At 43.7% G+C, this 20,855-nt stretch overlaps 3 protein-coding genes across 4 annotated transcripts; all 3 read left to right on the forward strand.

The window, feature by feature from the left end:
• The first annotated feature begins 2,141 nt into the window (after positions 1 to 2,141).
• olah (oleoyl-ACP hydrolase) lies at positions 2,142 to 4,720 on the forward strand. Its single transcript, XM_042077581.1, has 7 exons — positions 2,142 to 2,357; positions 2,520 to 2,647; positions 2,848 to 2,986; positions 3,196 to 3,295; positions 3,766 to 3,935; positions 4,086 to 4,168; positions 4,498 to 4,720. Exons 2-7 carry the CDS (start codon positions 2,521 to 2,523, stop codon positions 4,638 to 4,640), a joined length of 762 nt encoding a protein of 253 aa, XP_041933515.1. The 5' UTR covers positions 2,142 to 2,357; position 2,520; the 3' UTR covers positions 4,641 to 4,720.
• A 1,510-nt stretch (positions 4,721 to 6,230) lies between these two features.
• On the forward strand, positions 6,231 to 13,822 carry tekt2 (tektin 2 (testicular)). Of its 2 annotated transcripts, none has more exons than XM_042077576.1 (10): positions 6,231 to 6,324; positions 6,977 to 7,145; positions 7,670 to 7,795; positions 8,121 to 8,326; positions 8,602 to 8,745; positions 10,012 to 10,126; positions 10,935 to 11,042; positions 11,308 to 11,451; positions 12,416 to 12,495; positions 13,492 to 13,822. In XM_042077576.1, exons 2-10 carry the CDS (start codon positions 6,990 to 6,992, stop codon positions 13,688 to 13,690), a joined length of 1,278 nt encoding a protein of 425 aa, XP_041933510.1. In that variant the 5' UTR covers positions 6,231 to 6,324; positions 6,977 to 6,989; the 3' UTR covers positions 13,691 to 13,822. The 2 variants fall into 2 exon arrangements, with proteins under 2 accessions (XP_041933510.1, XP_041933511.1); XM_042077577.1 differs by having other exon boundaries at positions 6,234 to 6,328.
• Positions 13,823 to 15,643: 1,821 nt separating this feature from the next.
• LOC121696222 (free fatty acid receptor 3) lies at positions 15,644 to 17,618 on the forward strand. Its single transcript, XM_042077578.1, has 2 exons — positions 15,644 to 16,789; positions 17,252 to 17,618. The coding sequence occupies exons 1-2, from the start codon at positions 15,716 to 15,718 to the stop codon at positions 17,255 to 17,257; spliced, it is 1,080 nt and encodes a 359-aa protein (XP_041933512.1). The 5' UTR covers positions 15,644 to 15,715; the 3' UTR covers positions 17,258 to 17,618.
• The last annotated feature ends 3,237 nt before the right edge of the window (positions 17,619 to 20,855 follow it).

Below are 20,855 nucleotides of genomic sequence, written 5' to 3' on the forward strand. Positions count from 1 at the left end.
GTTTTAAACTACCAAAGAAGGCTGGTTCCTCCCAATGCTTTCTGAGCATTATCTGAGTGTTATGTAAATTCCATTCAAACGCAACACAGACAACATTACACAACATTATACAACAAAGGGTTGACATAAAGCTAAAAAAGGTTCACATGATACAAAAAATTAAAATGTTCCAACTCCAATTCCAACTCCAGCTGAGTCATTTTACACACCTCTATTACCATAAATATTTGAAGCAGACAGATTCCTAGAGCAGCCAAAAGCAAAGGATGGAGAGTAGGCCTGTAAACTTAAGCTGGTAAGAAGAATAAAAGTGTGCATTAAAAAATGAGAAGGGTTTATTTTAACTGTAGGCCAAAGAGGATATGTCTTCGTTTGACCTATAATTAGTGTTTGCAAAGCAAGTAAGAGTTGACATTTTGTCTCATGATACTGATTGATAGACCCAAAGCTGCTCTTAATACCGTCGTCATGGCAGCAGCTTTTGATAGGGGAACACCTGACAGAGCAACACCTGTGCGTGACAGCCGAATCCTTCTCACGTGAGTGACGTGGCCATTATTCTAACCACACACATGGCATTGGGTGACTGGTGGAAACCACCACACTCATTTGTTTGCTAGACCTCAACGGATAATACCATTTGCCCAAGACAGCATGCATGGTTTCTGTTCCCATCTGCAAGTCCATGGATAACAGATGATGTGTGTTTTTGGTGGTGCAGTGCAGAAAACCCATGTACATTTCCGTTTATGGACATGATCTCACAATCTAAAAGTTAATCCTAGCTGAAGTGAAAGCACTTTAACGTTAACCGACTCAACCAGAACTGTCTAATTTAGGCCTTCTGAAATGACGTTCGAAACTTTCCGAATTGATTTTCTTGTCATGCATGATATGGAAGGGGAGTAAGAAGCCTACCTGTAGTACCGATTTCCATTCATGAGGTCTCTGTCCGGATACTTCCCGGCTCTCAATGATCGAACTCGGTTCAAGTTTCCCTAACGTTACTCTACGCTACTGCTCCGGTGTCGCAGGTCCAATGCACAACCCCTGTCTACAGACGACTCCCCGGCTTCTGTCGCTGGTGTGAAAAACGGGCCGCTTGGGGGGTCCGCTTTGCCTGGCCCCGTCTCTGCCAACAGGCACAGGCTTCCCAACGTGTGTCTTTCCGACTGTCGAGGTTCCGTAATTGCTCCCAGCTGACAGCTAATGCCTTCCAACAGACTCCCTCGAGTCTCTGAAAATATTTTTTACAGCTAGTTTACTTAGCCCGCTAGCTCCCTCAGGCAATTTCTGGGCGGCTGTTGCTGCGGATCTACCGAGCTAACGAACCGTTCGATGGTTCAAACCACGGTGACAGAGAGGAGAGGGAGTAGCCGGGAAACTAAACGTTGCATTCACAAGACCGAAAATGTCCCTCAGTCGGTCTTGGGCCTTGTTATCCCCGGCAACTTCGGTTTACCCTCCCGGTCCTCTCGCTCCTGTGACCGGTTTGGCGTTTATCCCTCTCCCCGTCAGGGAATTCCTACAGGAAATACCAACTGCCGAAGTCATCGTCACTTCCGGGAGTCAGTTGTCAAATTGCCTCCAAAGATTGTAAGGCTCCGCCTTAACAATCTTTGTTGCCTCTATGCAAATCGCCCTTATTAATCTATTCATTAATTCTTGTGTGGTTATGTCTGTTACTATGAGTATGATCTTGATGGAAGGCAGACTTGCCATATAATGCACAAATGAATGTCAGGCCACAGGACATAGGAGATAAAAAGTTAACAATGAATATAGTCTACCTTGCATCAACTTAGATCACTGCCTTTAAATCTAAACAATGCATTAAATAAACGCAGCCTAGGATGCCATTACACGATCAATTATACAACAACAACAGCCTTCAAACTTTGAACTTCAACTTTTAATATAAAGCCAACAAGATTGAATTAAGTAGTCCAAAATATCCAGAATAGTTCAACATTTCCACTAAATTATGAAGAATTGCGTTTTGATTGGAAGTCATTTTAATTGTATCTGGGCTGGAATGTATGCATGAACACATACCACATAACACATAAGCATGCATGAACACATACCTCTGTTGGTGCCAGGTGGCGCTATATGGCATTTATTGGTTTAAGTCGGCACAATGCATAAATCTGCAGAAGAACGAAACACCCGGAACGTTTCTGTTAGTGAATTTTGTGAAGAAGAAGTGATCTGGTAGTGAAATTAAGCAGAACAGTAACCACACTTCAATCAGTACTGACATCAAAAACAGCTTCTGTTCACTGGTTTTGTCGGGCTAAACTGGGAAAGTAAAGGAACTGTACGAACTAAACGAATGAAACGTCCCAGAATTCAAGGTAATTGTGATCCATGTGAACTCTGTACCATGGCCCATGGTGAAAACTTATGCCATGCAATTTTATAGATATACTCAAATCAAATAGATGGCCTTAGTCATGCAAGTGTTCTTTTTGGCCATGCATTGTGAATAATGACATTTTTTGTTATGTTTTTAACAGTATGGATAAAGTAATCAACTGTTTCCGCAAAAAGCCAGACGCTGTGGCTAGACTCATATGTTTTCCCTGGGCTGGGGGTGGCTCGCTCCCCTATGCGCGATGGGGGAACATCATTAGCTCGATTGAAGGTTTGGAGTGATGTTTTTGAACCCCATAATCATCATCGATGTTCCTATGATTAAATTAAAGTTCTGTCATTTCAAAAATAGGCCCACTATAAGGAAATGTTGTGGAATGCCTGTCACTAGTGATTGTGAAAGTATGATTTATTCTAAACCGACGTTAATCTACAGGATAGATTACTGACAGTAAAATGTATTCGATATAGTGTATGCTGTACGTTTACCTGGGAGGGAGTCTCGTGTCAAGGAGCCCTTCCACCAGAGCATGCAACAGGTGGTGGAGGAGGTCATCACTGTATTGTTGCCTGTCCTTAGGGAGAAGCCGTTTGCCCTATTTGGGCACAGGTGAGTCATTACATGGTAATAAAGACGCTAAGAAAGAAACCTGTGTATTGCACATCTGATGTGTGACTCTTTCCGTACTAGTGGAAAGCTATAAAACCAAATGTTTCCTCTTATCTTTGCACACAGTTTACTGAATTTACTGTCTTGAAATTTAAAATTCATTTCAAAATGAATGTAGAACATGACATCGGCTGTTTGTTCCTTGTCAGCTTTGGTGCCATGTCATGCTTTGCCTTCGCTGAGTCACTGAAAAGAGTGCACGGGATTGAACCGATCCATGTCTTCCTCTCCGGGGCCTCTGCTCCATATGTGAGTAAAGAGCAATAGATTGTTGTCTAATAACATTGGTCAAAGACCATATATTTATTTGCCGAATAACATACAGTATTAAGATATATTATGTCATACAACAAGTTCAAATGATCTGATTCATTAGTTGTGACTGAATTATACATTATAAAATGTATTTTTCTTAGCCATTCCAACTGTGCACCTTAATTATCTGGCTGTCAGTGGGCTAGCAAATCTGCTTAAAGATTAAATGGAAATATGAATATTGCAAAACCTTAGTTACAACAGTCACTGAACTATAGAAACCATAAAACGTGTACACTTTATACTACTTGGAGGATACATTATATATTGAAATAGTCTAGTGAGTCTACATGATAGTTTTTCACTGAACACCAGCTACCATTGTTTTTTTGAGTACCCATGAAGACATACCAACGTGACATGTCGTCTTTTCCTGGGTACTTAACCTACTTCCCCTCCCCCAGTCTGAGACCCGTCTCAGTGCCCCCTCCAGGAGCAGTCTGTCAGATGAAGAGTTCCTACACTGGATGCGTACCATTGGGGGCACGCCCCCAGAGCTATTAGCCAATCCAGATGCCATGAAGTTATTCCTTCCTCCACTGAAGGCAGACCTTCATGTAGTTGAGAACTACAGGTAAGTTGTAGTGGAAGGAAACAAGTGATGGATTTGCTTTCATGAAGTGACATTACAAACAGATGTAAGTGAATTGTGGCATCAGGTTGTCTGTTTTGTGCAAACCATACCTCTCCACTGACTGAGCTTTATGATGCTGATATTTTCCAGGTGTCCACGGCCAGAGACTCCCTTCCTCTCCTGCCCAGTCTTCTGCTTCGATGGAACACAAGACATTCCACACGACCTCAAAGGTCAGCATGCGCTGACCCCCCCCCGGTGTTGCCATGGCACACAATGCAGGCATATTATGTGTTTACATGACATATGGAGGCTGTAATAAGTTTAATGTTGAGGCACGGGTCACACACGCATCATACGAGTCATGACCCACCCTTCTCACCCGTCTATTCTTTCAGCTTTGCGGTATAACCTCAAGTGCTAATGGTTGAATGATATTGTAGCTAAATGTCTTTTTCTTTGGGTGAAAAAAAATAGATGTCAGAAACAGGGGTATTGCTGTTGCTGCCTTTATTATGCTACAAATTCAGGTAGTTAATTGTCCTTTTAATCCCTCCTGTAGCCTGGAACGACATGACAAGTGGAGACTTCAACATCCAGATGCTGCCTGGGGCCCACTTCTATCTGAGGGAGGCAGCGAATGAGAAGATTATACTGGACAATGTCACCAGACACCTGGAGACAGCAGAGATGGACTACCTGTGACTGGAGCATGTTGATCCGGACCTATGGCCCACTATAGCACCTTGCTTTTACCTGAGAAAATAATAATTCCCTTAAAATCACATGACATGTCATTTTTTCCTGTATAGGGGAGTAAAGGGTGAGTCTGTGGAGTGGGTGGCAGTGGGCACTTAAAAGGAACTCTCGATTGTTCTCACACGCACACCCCACAGATCTCTCTGAAAGTATTTAATGTACATAAGATTAATGCCTATGTAGTGTTCACTATGCATTTTAATTTCATTTATATCAAAATAATAATGTGTTTGTAGAATCCCAAAGCTTCTAACCAAATCATCTTTGAATTATTGTGACATTCTCGGACTTTTGATGAAAACTCAAGAAATGGGCTTAGACCGAACTGTGTGGGAATGGCACACTAACACCAGAGGCAACACATTTCTGTTTATATAATTTATCTGTGAAATGGCTTTGTGGCCATGTCCACAGAATATAATTACATTTAGCATGTCCTGTGACCTGTAGGGAGCGCTAAAATACAGCAAATGATTAGAAGTCTGGGAACACTAACCATTTGGCCTGTGATCCTTTCTTTCTGTCAGCACTGTGATTCCAGAGATTAAGTGTACTAATATTTATAATATGACAGTCTTATATTTTGTTTGTTTTAGTGTGATATTATGTTTGTTTGTATAGCCTGGGTCTATGAGGAAAAGGATTGGAAAAGTAACAGTGGCTTACTCCAGGGGTTACCGTTAGTTTCATAGAGATAGACTGTGCTTGACTATGGCTTAGAAATAGTAGATAGTCAGACTTCAGATAGACATCTAAATTAATCTACTGCACAAAGCAGTTTAGTTCTTGACTATCTTGGGACTGTCGTACAATTAATTCTGGTTGAAGTTTTCAAAAATTAAAAACATGGCCGCACAACTAACCATATCTAATCACTCATCTCTATCTACCTAAGCAGAACATGTTTGTCTTTTGCTGAAGCCAGAGTAATGCTCACTTTTCCTACAAAACTAGATTTGTCTGTTTCAAACGTATCGTGTCCGCAAGCTTTCAGTAGCCTAAACAGGCAAATGTGGACAAAATGAATGGCCAGTATGCATGAGCCTCGGATACTAGGCCTTATTATGGAAGGTGTTCATTTCACAGTCCATACCCCACGGCCTGCAACACAAAACAAAGGGGATGAAAACAAAACCTGAATTGTGTGCAAAGAAATAAACTTACTACTATTAACAACAACAATAACAACAACAACAGCAACAACTGAGTACCACAACCATATGCTAGACCACACATTTCTTAAATTCACAGAATCCTAAGGGTGAAATAGCCTAATCTCAGATGTGTGAGAGTTGGCAACCCTGCTAGTATGAGCACAATTAGTTTGGCCTTACAGTCAGATTGGTCTAAAATAGCTTTGTGAAACCGACCTCTGGCCTGGACCAATAGGCTACCTCCAAAAACAACACTAAATTAATCAATGTAAACGTTTGGTGGCACCATTCTATAAAATTACAGTTGCTTGACGTTTTAGGAGGCCGTTGCCATGGCACTTCAATTATTAAGTAGATGGCTTGACATGTTGGTCTGTGTGTTACCTGGCGACCGAGCACTGGCATGGATACATCTAGCGTCTCGGTTATAACAAACTAGCGGCGAGGCGGACGGAAAGTTGCCTTTACAATTCCAGGTGGGTAAGTTGGACTTATAAACAGGAACACAATCGTTTCCAACATCGCTAACAGGCACTTCACTTCCACATGTTGATAACTAATCGTTATAACAGTTATGTTCTAGGTCTAACATAACATAGGCTATCATAACCATAGACTGTGGTCATAATGTGGTCCTGAGACCTTGGGTTCTGATTAAATACTGGTTAAATAACATTGTATAAATCAAGTTTGTTCACCGTTATTAAAAAAAAAAAACCTAGGTAGTGTCGACCGCTGACCCTGTAGACTACTAACTGTTTCGATCAAACGTCCCTGTAAGTCTGTAAAGTTGAAAAAGACTATAAGTTAAGCTAATTGTAACAATGAAATGCTCTAGTCTTGCTATAGCCTACAATAAATGCTCTAAACTTAAAAGCTACAAGAATGACACAATCTTCTATCACACATTCTTCAAATAGTTCTGTAGAGCTAAAAGAAAGAGTAGGCCTATTTATTCAAATATTTTAGGCAAGATATTTCAGTCTGGTTTATTACAACATTAGACAAAAGACGTCTGCCAAATACCATTATCATAAATGTCCTTGATAGGCCTATATAATTTGAAAAATGTTGTGAGGTATCTTATTGAATGTGTATAGATATGGGTGCATGTTGTGAAATCACCAGGCGGGTGTGCAAAATGGCCACACTGAGTGCCAAGCCAGGCCTGCGCCACAATGTGTCCGACTGGGAGGCAAGGAATAAGCAGCTGTCCCAGACCGCCGAGTACCAGCGCCAGGTGTCCCACGATGTCCGCCAGGAGGGACTGGTTCTGCGCAATGAGACCACCACTAAAGTAAGAGGGGTTGGCCATGTACTGTAGTAGTAATTCTCGTGCTAGTGTGAATAGACCCAAAATGGGTTATTTAATCTTGGTGTATGTTCTGCATGTGCTGAAATAACTAACTCACACACCAGGTTTATAGTACCTATTATTATGACCGCCGCGCAGCGATTTATTTTTCTTTCTCCAAATTTCCGTCAAGGATTCCCAGGACACTGAAAGACTGGGGTAGACCAAACTTGGTGGGCATGTAACCCCACATGGATAGCATGAAACCATCGTTTTTCGTTAGAATCATATAGGCCTTTCAGCGTGATTTATTTTTGTGGAAAAAATGTGCTGGACTGGGCGGCGGTCATATTTTGTACCGCTCTGCGGTACGTCTAGTTATTTATGTTATAAGGGAAATTACGTCTAATTATCCTTCATAATAGATAGATAGATAGATAGATAGATACTTTATTGATCCCTAGGGGAAATTCGAGAGTAATAATGCCTGCCTGTCTGTATGGCTATGCTCTGTCTTTTCTGTTCAGACCAAATGGGATGAGAGTGACAGTAGTCGCAGACTGGCTGACAGGATTCAGGACATCAACCACTGGAAGAGCAAACTGGAACATTGTGCTCAGGATGTTGACAAAGAGATGGACGCCTTGACTCAGGTGATTTGAGAAAGAATTACTGTATGTGGGAAGTTATGAGCAGAGCTCAGTACATTCAGCATATGGAAGATGCCTAGTTCAACCACCCAATAATCCATCTAATAAACCACCTTTTATTAATGCAACCCATGCAAGTCACCTAATAAGCCATCTATTATTTATTTTTTTCAGATAGAAAGACTGTAGAAAGTGAATAGAAATGTGCCAGCCTTTTAGAATGCTGTAGTTATGGTGGTTAATGTTTTAAAAAAAACAAAAATTCCCCTTGGGGATCAATAATATCTATCTATCTATCTATCTATCTATCTATCTAACGCTGTTCCAGTCTAAAGAGGAGACAGAGCTCGCCTTGGCAGCCACAGCGCTGCCTCTAGAGGTCACCGTTGAGTGCCTGACGCTGTGGGAGGGCAGGCGTGGGGGGGAGCTGGTCAGTGACCCAGTGGAGGCCGAGCTGAAGAAGGACGTGGAGTTGATTGACAACTGCCAGCGCACGTTGCAGCAGCGCATCGATCAGTCTTTTGAACAACTGTGGTAAGACAGGGGGAAGGGTCAGAGGAAAAAGGAAGGGTTGTGTCAGTGGTTGCAACGTATTATGTAGTCAAATGCATATAGGGTTAGAACTTGAAAGAAAGAACTGCGCTCCAAGTTGAGCTCCAATTAGTATTTAATATACCAATGTTTTGACAAAAAGATGTCTTTCTCAGGGTGTCTATTGTGTCACTACTTACACTGATTTTTAAATACATCTTATGAGGTTGCCAAAGCAATGTCAGGTGCCGTTAGCTGTGGTCCATTGTGCTTCTTAGCTTGTTACAGGAAGCGTGGCATGAGGTGAACTCTGACCTCCAGAACAAGAGAGATGCCCTGGATGTGGACATGTCCTGTCTGTCCCTCACAGTGACCTCACCACAGATCTCCCTGAAGCCCAAACCCCTGAGGATACCTTCCAGGTAGACCTCACCCTGTGCTCTCCTGCATGTGGATCATTCGGTTTATGCATGTGGATAAGTTTATGCAATTCAGTTTATGCATGGAAGGCTCTTTAACCAGATCATTTGTTTCCGGTGGAGCCAGGTGTGTTTTAGCCACCTCTTTTGTTAATGTAATTAGTGTCACAGACCCAGTTGGGAGTTGCACCTAGTGAGTTAGCATGTTACAATGTAAAAGGATTTATGCGCGTGTCAAAATTTGTATTATTGGGCAAACAAAATATTAAGTGTCGGAGTGAAGATGTAAGGAGCAGAATATAACCTCTCACTCCAAGCTAACATCAGTAACATCACCAAATCCGCCTTCTTCCACCTCAAAATCATCTGCAGACTCCGGCCCTCACTGTGAGACACTGTTGCGGAGACTCTGACACATGCCTTCATCCCCTCCCGTCTGGACTACTGTAACGGTGTCCTTTATGGTCTTCCCACCAAAGCACTGGACAAGCTACAGCGTGTCCAAAACTCGGCTGCCAGGATCCTCACACAAACAAAGCGATGGCAACACATTACCCCCACACTCAAGCAGCTTCACTGGCTCCCGGTGAAGTCACGCATCACCTACAAAACCGTACTCCTTACATACAAATGCCTCAATGCTCTTGCTCCCCAGTACCTCTACGATCTCATCCAGCATCACTCCCAGCCAAGGTCCCTGAGGTCCTCTGGCAAGGACCTGCTTGTCATCCCCCGTTCCAGGCTACGGACTTTTGGTGACAGAGCCTTCTGTGTTGCTGCCCCCACCCTTTGGAACAGTCTACCTCTCCATATCCGCCAAGCCCCCACACTGGCTACGTTCAAAAAGCACCTAAAATCACATTTATTCACTGAGGCCTATGGCCCTTAACCACCCTGCCCCCCAACCCCACTTCTACCCCCTCCTCTCTTCTCTCCTCTATTCCCCTGCCCTATCTCCTTTTGTAAAGCGACCTTGGGTTACTTGAAAGGCGCTATATAAAACCAAGTTATTATTATTATTATTATAACAGAAGATGCAGCTGACGCTCCACCGGAAATAAATGAGCTGGCTTAAGAGCTTTCCATTTGCACAAGAAGTTAGCCTATTGGCATATTAGTCAGTTGTTAAATATTCAATCACAACTGGACTGTTTGCACACAGATCATTTTGACTATTGTTGTTTTTGTCTGTATTCATACCACCATTATTTAATGCTATGCCTACTTCAGAGTGAACATCCTTTTTTTTAAATTCTGGGTCCAATGCAGTACCAGCACTCCCCAGCAGTGGGAGAAGTTCAGCATTTACAACATAGCAAAATCTAAGGAGGAGATGCAGGCCTCGCTGGCCTTGAGAGAGAACATGAGCGTCACCCGGGCCCAGGTAGGAAAAGCAGCCGGGGAAAATTAGCTCTTTACCTCTACCTTACAAGAACAACAACAACACATTGCATTTCTGTAGCATTTTTCTAGACACTCAAAGCCTTTCATAGTGAAGGGGGAACCTCACTAGTCACCACCATGTGTAGCACCCACCATGTGGCAGCCATTATGCGCCAGAACGCACACCACACACCAGCCTTTTTGAGAAATTAGCTTATTTGCCATCAACCCCAGAGTGAGATAAGAGAATACCTAACCCCTATTGGCTACCTGGTGTATTCTACTTCCACTGAATTATGCAAAGCTAGGCTAATGGTGTCAAACAGGGTTATTGCACACATACAGAGAAGGGCATGTATCCAAAGTCCGCAAGTCCCTCCACTCGGCGGCCATATTGCAACGATTTTTGGGCACTCATCAGGCTTCTATTTTGGCAGAAATGCGCGTGCGGAAGGCTTTACGACACCAATCTTGCTCCAGCAGCGAGATCACAACACATGATTGGCACGATGTCTTCACAACACACCACATTTTTGGCTCAATGTATTCACTACACAGCACACGATTGGCTCACTCTGGGGTGGATGGTAAATTAGCTAATTTCCCAAACAGTTGGCATGTTCCTATAATTTCAAACTATTAAACCATAGATAACATGAATGCGCTTAAGGAAGCATTTAGAAATAGATTTCATCTGCTCTATAAACAAGCAAATGTCCATATGACCAAATGACCATACACAGCTGTGTGGGAGAAGAGTAGAGTAGGAATCGGAGTGTAAAAATAAACTGAGCATCTTGGGTGCTCAGGTGCAGAATGACATGGGAGCCCAGGAGATGGCTCTGGAGTTTGCCCTCCGCAAGCGCAAACATCACCTGCTGCAGTCCAGGGATGAGCTTAAGTGGCAGTTGGGGACGGTGAGCAACATGCATCCCTCTTGTCTCCCTCTTGCCCTTTATGTCTTGTGTGCTACTTTTCTCTCCTTCTTTTTGCTCCCGTTTGCTCTCCTACTTGTCTGTTCCTTTATACTCTTCTTAGAGTTTTATTGTTGCCTGATTTGCTTTGGTGTCTGCGCCTATGGTTGCGTTGCCATGTCATGCTTTGAGAATGTGTCAGCGCTTGGTTGGTACAGTATCTTTAGTGCCAGGCTTGAAGCATTCTCTTTCTTCACACCTCTCCCAGACCCAGGACGAGATCCAAGACCTTGAGAAGGATATCCGTGGGCTGGAGACAGACCTGCACGCCAAACAGAGCTTCCTGAAACTGACACACACACGTCTGGAGAACAGGTTCAAGAGACCTGGGGTGGACCTCTGCTGGGACGAGGTAGCCTGCTAGCTATTTATTTTGGTAGCTTGCTGAACATTAGCTTTGTACGTGACGTGTGCAATGGCAGAGTATGGAGCCATAGCCTAAGTGCTTCTAACACAGCTTTTGCTGAAGGCACAAGGTCTGCAGTGCACTGAAGTGCAGTGCACATTGAGCAACCTCACACAGCACGCAAAGTTGAACTAGGTCTCAATTGAAACATATTCAGTTGATGTCGACAGACATAAAGATGTATAGGTGTCCTTGTGAAAGGGTCCATGTGTTGAATTTTTTGGAATTCGAATTGTCTTGAAAGCACTATTATAATCACTACGACACACTTCCATTGACTCCATTTAACTGCCATTATATTTCATACAGTACAAAGTGGTATTACGAGAGAAACAGGCCCAGCATTGGCTAGTTTGCTTGCAGTTTAGCAGATATCTGGGCTGCACAGCGCATACGTGTTTTATGACATTATGCCACAATAGTTGAAGAGTTCAGATGCAAAAGCCTCTAAACGCCACCGCCATCAAAAATGAGATAACAATGGTGAGAGCATGCTCTCCACACATAGTATACATTAATCAAATAATTTTGCTTCAAAACCCGCTAAATACCACTCTTTTCCTGGTCTGAAATGTCGATTTGTAAGGAAAAATCTATAGGAGCCTGAAAAAAACTGGTCGTTTAAAAGAAAAGTGGTCAGACGGATTTAGAGGGGTTTTACATCTGAACTCTTCAGTTGTTTCTGTACGTTCTGTTGCTGTTTCTAGGTCATTTTTGAGTGTTTTAAACTAAAAAAAACTACACATAGCTGCTTTATAGTGACATGGTTTCATGTGAACAACACACAAAACTGAACCAACTGCACTCAATCAAATTTCAAAGTATCTGAGTTGGTTTCAACCGGAAACCCTCTAGGAACAGATTGAACGGGTCCATACAAAATAGAGATAAAAACACTTGTGTGCCACAGGTTCAGTTCGGGCTGGTGGAGGAGCTGAAGCAGCTGGAGGTCACCATCCAGACTCTGCATCAGAAGCTGGGACAGGCTCGGTGAGTTCCGCCTGTCCCATCGCCCCAGTGGAGGGAGGAAGAGAGGGGATCACTGGGCTGAACTAAAGTCTTCATGGGGTTTCGTAATGTGAAAACTAATTATTTTCATTGTTCATATATAATTATATAGATATAGTATTTTGCAGATGCTCTTGTCCGAAGCGACTTACAGAATATGAATATGTCAGTTTAAAAACCTACATTAAGCATAATAGTAATAATATAATGATAATGAATAGCAATATTTGATTATTATTATTATTATATTTTATTTATTATTAATAATGTTGTTATGATTACTTTTACTATGCTTAGTATAGGCTTTTCAACTTTGTTTAAAACTGTTATTTTTATTTTAAAATTTTATTTTTTATTCAAATTGTGGACAAATTGCATCTGCCAAATACAATACCATAACCAAAACAAGCATAAGTGTGATGGATGTGATCTTGTGCAGACAACGTTGTAGCCATGTTGACAGTTTAGGCTTATTTGTAGTAAGAGTCATAGCTTCAATCAGCTATGTGGGATCCTGTAGGATTCAAGTTGTCTTGAACGCAGCCACAGCAACTTTCCACTGACCTGCAGAGCTGTAAATGTAAAATAAATGTAAATCAGGTTTATAGGCCAAGTATACAAGGAATTTGGTTTCTTCACTTATCCCATCTGTGAATTAGTGAACACACAGAGCACACAGTGAACACACAGTGAGGTGAAGCACACACTAAGCCAGAGCAGTGAGCTGCCTTGCTACAGCGGCGCTCGGGGAGCAGTGAGGGGTTAGGTGCCTTGCTCAAGGGCACTTCAGCCGTGGATGTGGGCATGGGAGAGCAGTGCTCAACCACTTCCCCTGCCCACATTTTTTCTACTGATCGGGGATCAAACTGGCAACCCTTCAGTTACAAGTTAGTTATGGAGCCTAATGGATCTTTTATGCTTGTTGCTGTGTGTGTCTGTGTGTGTGTGTGTGTGTGTGTGTGTTGATTCTCCATGCAGACACTCGCTACAGGCCTTGCAGCAGCACGAGGCGTGCATGCAGGAGGACCTGTCCCGCAAGGACGAGGCCGTGGCCCTGATGCAGAGGTGCCAGGAGGTCCGCAAGCGCATTGCCGCAGCCAAGCCCGACCACCGGTCCTCTGGGACCGTCGTTCCCCTCACCAACTCCAGCGGAAGGCATGCCGTCACCAAGGCCTAACGTCCAGTTCCCTAATTCACCTCATAATTCCCCTCCCTAGCCCTTGATGAAATCTGGTGACTAAAGCTGGTGTCTAGCACAAAAAGCAATATAAGAGTAATCCTAGATGTCAATACAATCATGTCACAAGTTCACAAGCCTCTCTGTATCCTGTTTTCCATGTTAATAGTGTCATTCGACCATAGTATGTGCTGTGCAGTTACAATTTGTGTGGTTTTCTTGGAAAGACACACTGGTCAAGTGCTCTTCAGTGCCTCTTGTCTCAGTGCTCTCGTGCTTTTGTGAGTTTAATGGGGCTGTTGATGTGGTATGTGTGTTAACTATTTGAGTTGGTCAGTGGAAGAAAGACGCCTGGTGCAAATTGTATCTAACCTTATTCGGCACACACACACACACACACACACACACACACACACACACACACACACACACACACACACACACACACGCGCGTTAACACACACACATATGCAAAGCATTGACAAAAACACACACTCACTCTTACGCTCGGATCGCTAATAAACTTTTTACTGCCTTCCCCCTGGCCTTAATGTCTCTAATGTTTGTTTGTGTCGGGCATTATCTTGAAAATAAAGTAAGAGGCAGAAGGATGGGTGCGTGCTTTTGTGGTTTGTAAATGTTTTTGACAGTCCTATACTGTGTGGTGTAGTGGAGATTATGATACTGTAATATTTTAAGGGTCATGAAATCAAAATGGTACCACTTAGGCCTTATCAGGGCTGCATGGTCGTGGACTTATTTTCACAATGGGCGAACTGCACTGAAGGCCGTGTGTTGGAGCTAAATGGAGTTGTTTTTCCGAGTGGTTATCTCTGCACACAAAGATGTGGATCGATTAGCTGTCCAGGTTTATTTGATCCCTGAGCTTGCAAAGATTGTTAATTGTTTTTTTATGACAATGTTTACATGTAAAAATACTAACGTACCCTTAGTATTACATCCATTTGTTTCCTGTTTCATTTACATTTTCTTTCTTTCTTTCTTTCTTTCCACAATGTGTCTCTTCACTGTCTTATTCTCTTTCATGGTTTTATTTTTTTCTGTAATTTGACTTCACTCGGAAGCTCACCCGCCTTGTTCCTGTGTATTTACTGTATGACACAGTTTCCCCAAACACACCTAACCTTCCTAAACTGGAATAGACACACACAGACACACACACACACGTTTAAGACTTTTTAATTGTTTACACATGTAATGCATCCTCTCTTGTGCCAGTGCCCCTTGCCTTAACACGCAGCACCTAGGTTGCGATTATCCACCGAAGCTCTTTATGGCTTTATGGCCTAAACACACCAGGGCCAGTTCCTCATCTCTTCCTTAAACCCCCAATTATTCTGAATCATTTCACTAAACGGCTTCATGCCCCCAGCCCCCACTCTGTCCAGTCCTCCTCCAGCCACCATGCCAGATAAATGCCATCTTAGTTGATTATGTGCGCCCGAGCGGCCATCATCATCCCGGGCTATTGCGTCAAGCCGTGCCCCTCAGTGTAAACCATTCCACACATTTACTGAATCACATGGCAACTCTCTCTCTCTCTCTCTCTCTCTCACCCTCCCTCCCAACTCTCTCACACACACACTGACACACAAACACACACCTGATCACGCCCATACCCACTTTACTGTCACTGCCCTACCACTTTGATTCTGACAGTCTGGTGCATCGAAGTAAACACATGCAGCGGAACTCTCTCTCTCTCTCTCTCTCTCTCTCTCTCTCTCTCTCTCTCTCCCCTTCCCCTTCCCTTCGGTGCACCCTTTAGTAGACTCTCATCAGTGCTGCTGCTAGTCCTGGGGAGTTTGCACCTGGTGAGGCCGGTGGGAGTTTGGACCTGGGACAAGTACCTGTTTTGTGCTGCCAAAATCACAATGACTTACCCTGGGATTCACATGCAAGGAGACTTACCTGTGCGTCCAGTTCTGAAGAGCGACCAACAGCTGCCGCCAGTGGGTAGATAAGACCGGGACTTGTGTGTCTGTCTGTCCGCAGAAGGGCAGCATGGTGGCCGCGGAGGACTTCGTCTCACTGGGTGTCTACTCCTTCACCTTCGTACTGGGCCTCCCCTCCAACCTGCTGGTGCTGTTCGTGTACGTGCAGAAGGCCCGCAAGCACGGCGCCACGCCCAGCGTGGTCTACGCGCTCAACCTGTGCATGGCCAACCTGGCACTGGTGGTCTGGATGCCGGTCAAGGCGCTGGAGACAGTGCTTCAGGGGTGGGCGCTGCCCGCAGCCATCTGCCCAATCTACAGCTTCTTCCTCTTCTCGTCCATATATGGCAGCTGCCTCTTCCTCACGGCGGTGACGGTGGGCCGGTACCTGAGCATCGCCTTCCCCATCACCTACAAGCTGCACCGACACGCCCGCCTCTCCTGCGTGATCAGCGCCATCTTGTGGGCGCTGGTGCTGCTGCACCTGAGCCTGGGGCTGGTCGTGGAGCAAGGCGGCTACTTCGTGTCGCCGGTGAGCGACGGCAACAGCAGCAGGGGAAGCGGCCTGGCGTGCTTCGAGAACTTCACCGAGACGCAGCTGGAGCTGCTGCTCCCGCTGCGCCTGGAGATGGCGCTGTTGCTCTTTCTGCTGCCGCTGCTGATCACGGCGTTCTGCACGCTGCGCTGCGTGGCGCTGGTGGGTCGCTCGAAGCTGCCGGCCGGCGGCAAGCGCCGCGTGCTGGCCATCGCCTGCTCCACGCTGGCCGTGTTCGTGGTGTGCTACGCGCCCTACAACGCATCGCACGTGGTGGGCTACGTGCTGAACCAGAGCGTGAGCTGGCGCCGAGAGGCCATGCTGACCAGCTCGTGCAACATCTTCCTGGAGCCTATGGTGATGCTGATGCTCTCGACCACCGGGCCCCGGGGTCTCTGTGCCTGTCTGAGAGACGGCGGAGGTGGTGGTGGGGGGGGGACACGACAGAGATCCAGCCAAACGAACGCCCACCCAACAGGGCCACCCGCAGCTGTGAGGCAGATGAGTGGGTCTCAGACGGTGGCACAGAGGCCCACATCCCCAGTTTCACAACCACCTGACCTTACCAGCCCAGAGAAGCCACCAGGGAGGCTCATGAACAAGCATCTGGTAAGTGGACCAATGGAGGAGAAATTGACCGAAGGGAAGCTAAGGAAAGGGATGGATAAAGAATAATAACATAGCGATAAAGGCTTAGTCTGGACTCAAGACGTTTTTTATGGTCTCAGACTTGTCTTGGACTCGCTGGTATTTGGACTCGGACTTGTCTTGGTCTCAGCTATTGGTCTCGCCAAATATCGGTCTTGACGAGTCCAGCACAGGCTTAAAAAAAATAAAAAATAAATATATATATATATATATATATATATATATGTATATATATATATATATATATCTGACCACCTGTAAATGTTTAATTTATTCAACATTTATTCAAAATCCATCTGTAATGGCTGTGCATTGACATTACAGAACTCATCTCTTACCTGAAAAAGTATAACCTGATAGTGTAAAAAGTTCAGAAAAAATGTACATAGGTAAGTAACTGGTATAGGGAACTTTTCTTTTCAGCCTTGACTCTGTATCTCTCATTTTGGACTTGGTCTTGACTTGGACTCAAACTACTTTTGCTTCGGTCTTGTCTTGGACTCGATCATCTTTTGACTCGGTCTTGACTTGGTCTCGACTAGTCCTGGTCTTGGACTTGTCTTAGGGCTCGATAAAGGTGGTCTTGTCTACAGCTCTGGCTGAAGAGGTGGTGGAGGAACATGGAAATCGGCACACTTTCATGATGTACCAACTGAAGACTGAGCTCTCACTGACTATGATACAGTAACATCTAACTCAATAGCCCTGATGCACTGTTGAGGCATGCGAAGCTCTCTTCAAAGGATGGCTGTCACAGGAGAACATGTTAAAAACAAAGGCAAGTAAATAAATTATGCACTTTTTGCATGACAAAGTGGGAAAAATAGTAAGTGTATTCTTTCTAAAAATAAAAAAAAACAAGTGTACATGTAATAGTAAGTGTATTCTTTCTAAAAAACAAGACACTACAATTGGAACTTTCTTACTAACGACAATTCTTTTCTTTGTGCAAGTTTGTAGGCGTGCTGTCTGTCCTCTTCTCATTTATTTCATGCTGTAGATTTACGTTCTCCAACATAAAGCCGTGGAGTCCACTGTCGTCACTGTGTGCTTCTCTGATGAGTCACTTTGCTCATTGTATGCTCAGGCTCCTCACATGCACATGACTAGCGGAAGTTTCAGTGATGTGGGAAAGTCTTAAATTACATCAAATGACAGTTTTATTGCTGATATGTGTGTCATATTTTGCTTTCAGAGCTGTTAACCATCTAAGTGCCAAACCTATTTGAAAAAAAAACACAAAAATAAACAAATTTGAGACAGATCAATTTCACTTATCTATACAGTTTTTTTCATTTGAGACGAGGTCACTCTGAGATGGATGAATACTTTGCATTTTGACTGAAATATTTTAATGGTAAAAGTTTTCCACAAATTATTGCACGAGGCAATATCTCCAACCTAATACTGTAAGAGTTAACATAGGTATTTTATGTAAAATAGTTCTGATGCAACTTGTATAACCTACAGAAAAACATCTGAATGTCAAAAACTTAAACATGAATGAGTCCATATTTGTAAATCCAATACTGTATTTGGATATGACCACCATTACAATATTCAGCTGTGTTAGCTTTGTCCTGAAATCCTAGGCCTGTGTTGTAGAAGAAATCCCCCAAAAGCCTTCCTAAACCAAATATTCTAGCAACAGTATGACTGTCAATAAAAGCCAAATGGGTAATGTGAATTAATATTTTTTGACTTCTTACCACAGTAAATTTGTCTATCAGAGCCTCAAGTGGCCACTGCAGATGTGATCATCTTATGTGAATTGTATGGTGTTTTAGAGTTTATTTTGGGGCTTTTTTAGATCTGGTTAGCACCAGACCTTATCTGAATTGAAATTGGGTCTGGACATGGTTCATTCACCTAACCAATTCCAAGGGGCGTCCAACGAACGCCGATCAAAATGCCTCTGGACGCAATTGGATAGACCTAAAACCAATCGGAGCAATGGATGCGATGACATACGCAGAGCAACGGAAAAAAAACAAACTAGTTTTTTCCAAAACTGCTTCCATGATGTCATCATGTTAAGCTCACCTCAACGGTTGTGATTGGTGCCTGGCTTTTAGGAACATTGGAAACGGGAGTGAATGGCCTCTTTGACAGACGGACCTGAAGAGCAATTCAAATTTGCCAAAGGTTCATCTGGGTTCTCCCAGGCTAGGGCTTTTTGCCTTTATTTGACAGGATGTGAATGTGAGAGAGAGATGAGGGTGGGATCGGGAAATAACCTCATGGGCACTCAGACCCCAATATGGTCAGGATGCTGCCATCACGTGCAGCACAGCTCCCTGGTCCCAATTCGATTTGATTGAATGATGTCTTCATCTATACAAGTGTACCTGACGTTTTGCGATGGATGATTAAATATTTGCAATTACATGCACATACAGTACTGGGGTCAAATATGGGGGCAGGCGCACAAGGACAACTGTGTGGGGCACTCTTGGATGGAAGAAGTGTAGTGGTGTACAGTAGGTGGAAACATGTGAATGTATATATAAGTATAAGTATATATACTCTTTTGATCCCGTGAGGGAAATTTGGTCTCTGCATTTATCCCAATCTGTGAATTAGTGAAACACACAGCACACAGTGTACACACAGTGAGGTGAAGCACACACTAATCCCAGCGCAGTGAGCTGCCTGCATCAACAGCGGCGCTCGGGGAGGGGTTAGGTGCCTTGCTCAAGGGCACTTCAGCCGTGCCTACTGGTAGGGGTTCGAACCGGCAACCCTCCAGTTACAAGTCCGAAGTGCTAACCAGTAGGCCACGGCTGCCCCCAAAAGCATCCCTTCCTTCAAGCCGGAGTCATGATGTCATGAATGCACATGGGTGTGCTTTCCAATGGGGAGGTCAGAATGACAGAGTTGCATCCAGATACCATAGCAACAAGCCTGGCTTCAATAACAACAAGGTTAGGATGTAGGTTAATTGCCATTGTGGGGGAAACCTGGGTTTGACTTGGGGTGACTTCTCCCGCCTGTCGTGTCATCATTATGCCTCTGTATGGAACACAAAATGGCTCCCATATGGACACGTGATAACACGTTTCTTGAATTTCCTCTTGGGGATCAATAAAGTATCTATCTATCTATCTATCTATCTATCTATCTATCTATCTATCTATAACACAACATACAGTACAAGGGGAAGGAGGTCAGTGTAAACTGTAAAACAACAGTCAGTAGCAATTCTTGGCACCAGCCTGGAAATGACTTCCAAATGTGTTTCTGGATTAGCTGTCTACTGAGCTGTCTACAGGTTGTGATGATTTACCTAAAGGGCTGTGAGTCAGGGTCTGTATGTAATTCATATCATAGCGTTGCCGAGTAACCTTGTTTGGAGGGCCTCAGATACGACAGGACGTTATTAAATTTCCTCCCCACAAAGTCAGGCACTGACAGGCTCTGTTTGCTGTGGGATGGGACTAAGCACTCATATCAGTGCCAGAAGTGGTGTACCCTCAGAAAGAAGGGGACCTTGGTGGACCAGGATCTGCACCTGCATCTGAAGGTAGGTCTTTTTTTGTTCCCAAAATTTATATCTGGATTTGGGAGGTTCTGTTTTTTTCATAGACTACTGTGCAGTAAATCATATACTGTACACTGTATATAATATGTAGTATAATTAGTTAAACTAGGGAAATTTAACTAGATTAAAAGCACATGGCATAACATTAAATTCCCAATAATAATAATAATAATAATAATAATAATAATAAACAATACAGTTCCACAACTACCTGAATGAAGTACAACCCCAAATCAGAAAAAGTTGGGACGCTGTGTGTCAATTGTGTAAATGTAAATAAAAACAGAATATGATAATCTGCAAATCTCGTAAACTCATATTTAGGTGCAAAAAGGATGCAGACAACAAATCAAATGTTGAAAATGACATATGACTATTTCATGGAAACTATATGTTCATTTTGAATTTGATACCAGCAACACGTTTCAAAAATAGTTGGGATGGGGCCAAGAAAATGGTGGAAAATGTGTGTACTGATACAGAAAA

Source organism: Alosa sapidissima, chromosome 21 (genome assembly GCF_018492685.1).
Source record: "Alosa sapidissima isolate fAloSap1 chromosome 21, fAloSap1.pri, whole genome shotgun sequence".
NCBI classification, from domain to species: domain Eukaryota; kingdom Metazoa; phylum Chordata; class Actinopteri; order Clupeiformes; family Clupeidae; genus Alosa; species Alosa sapidissima.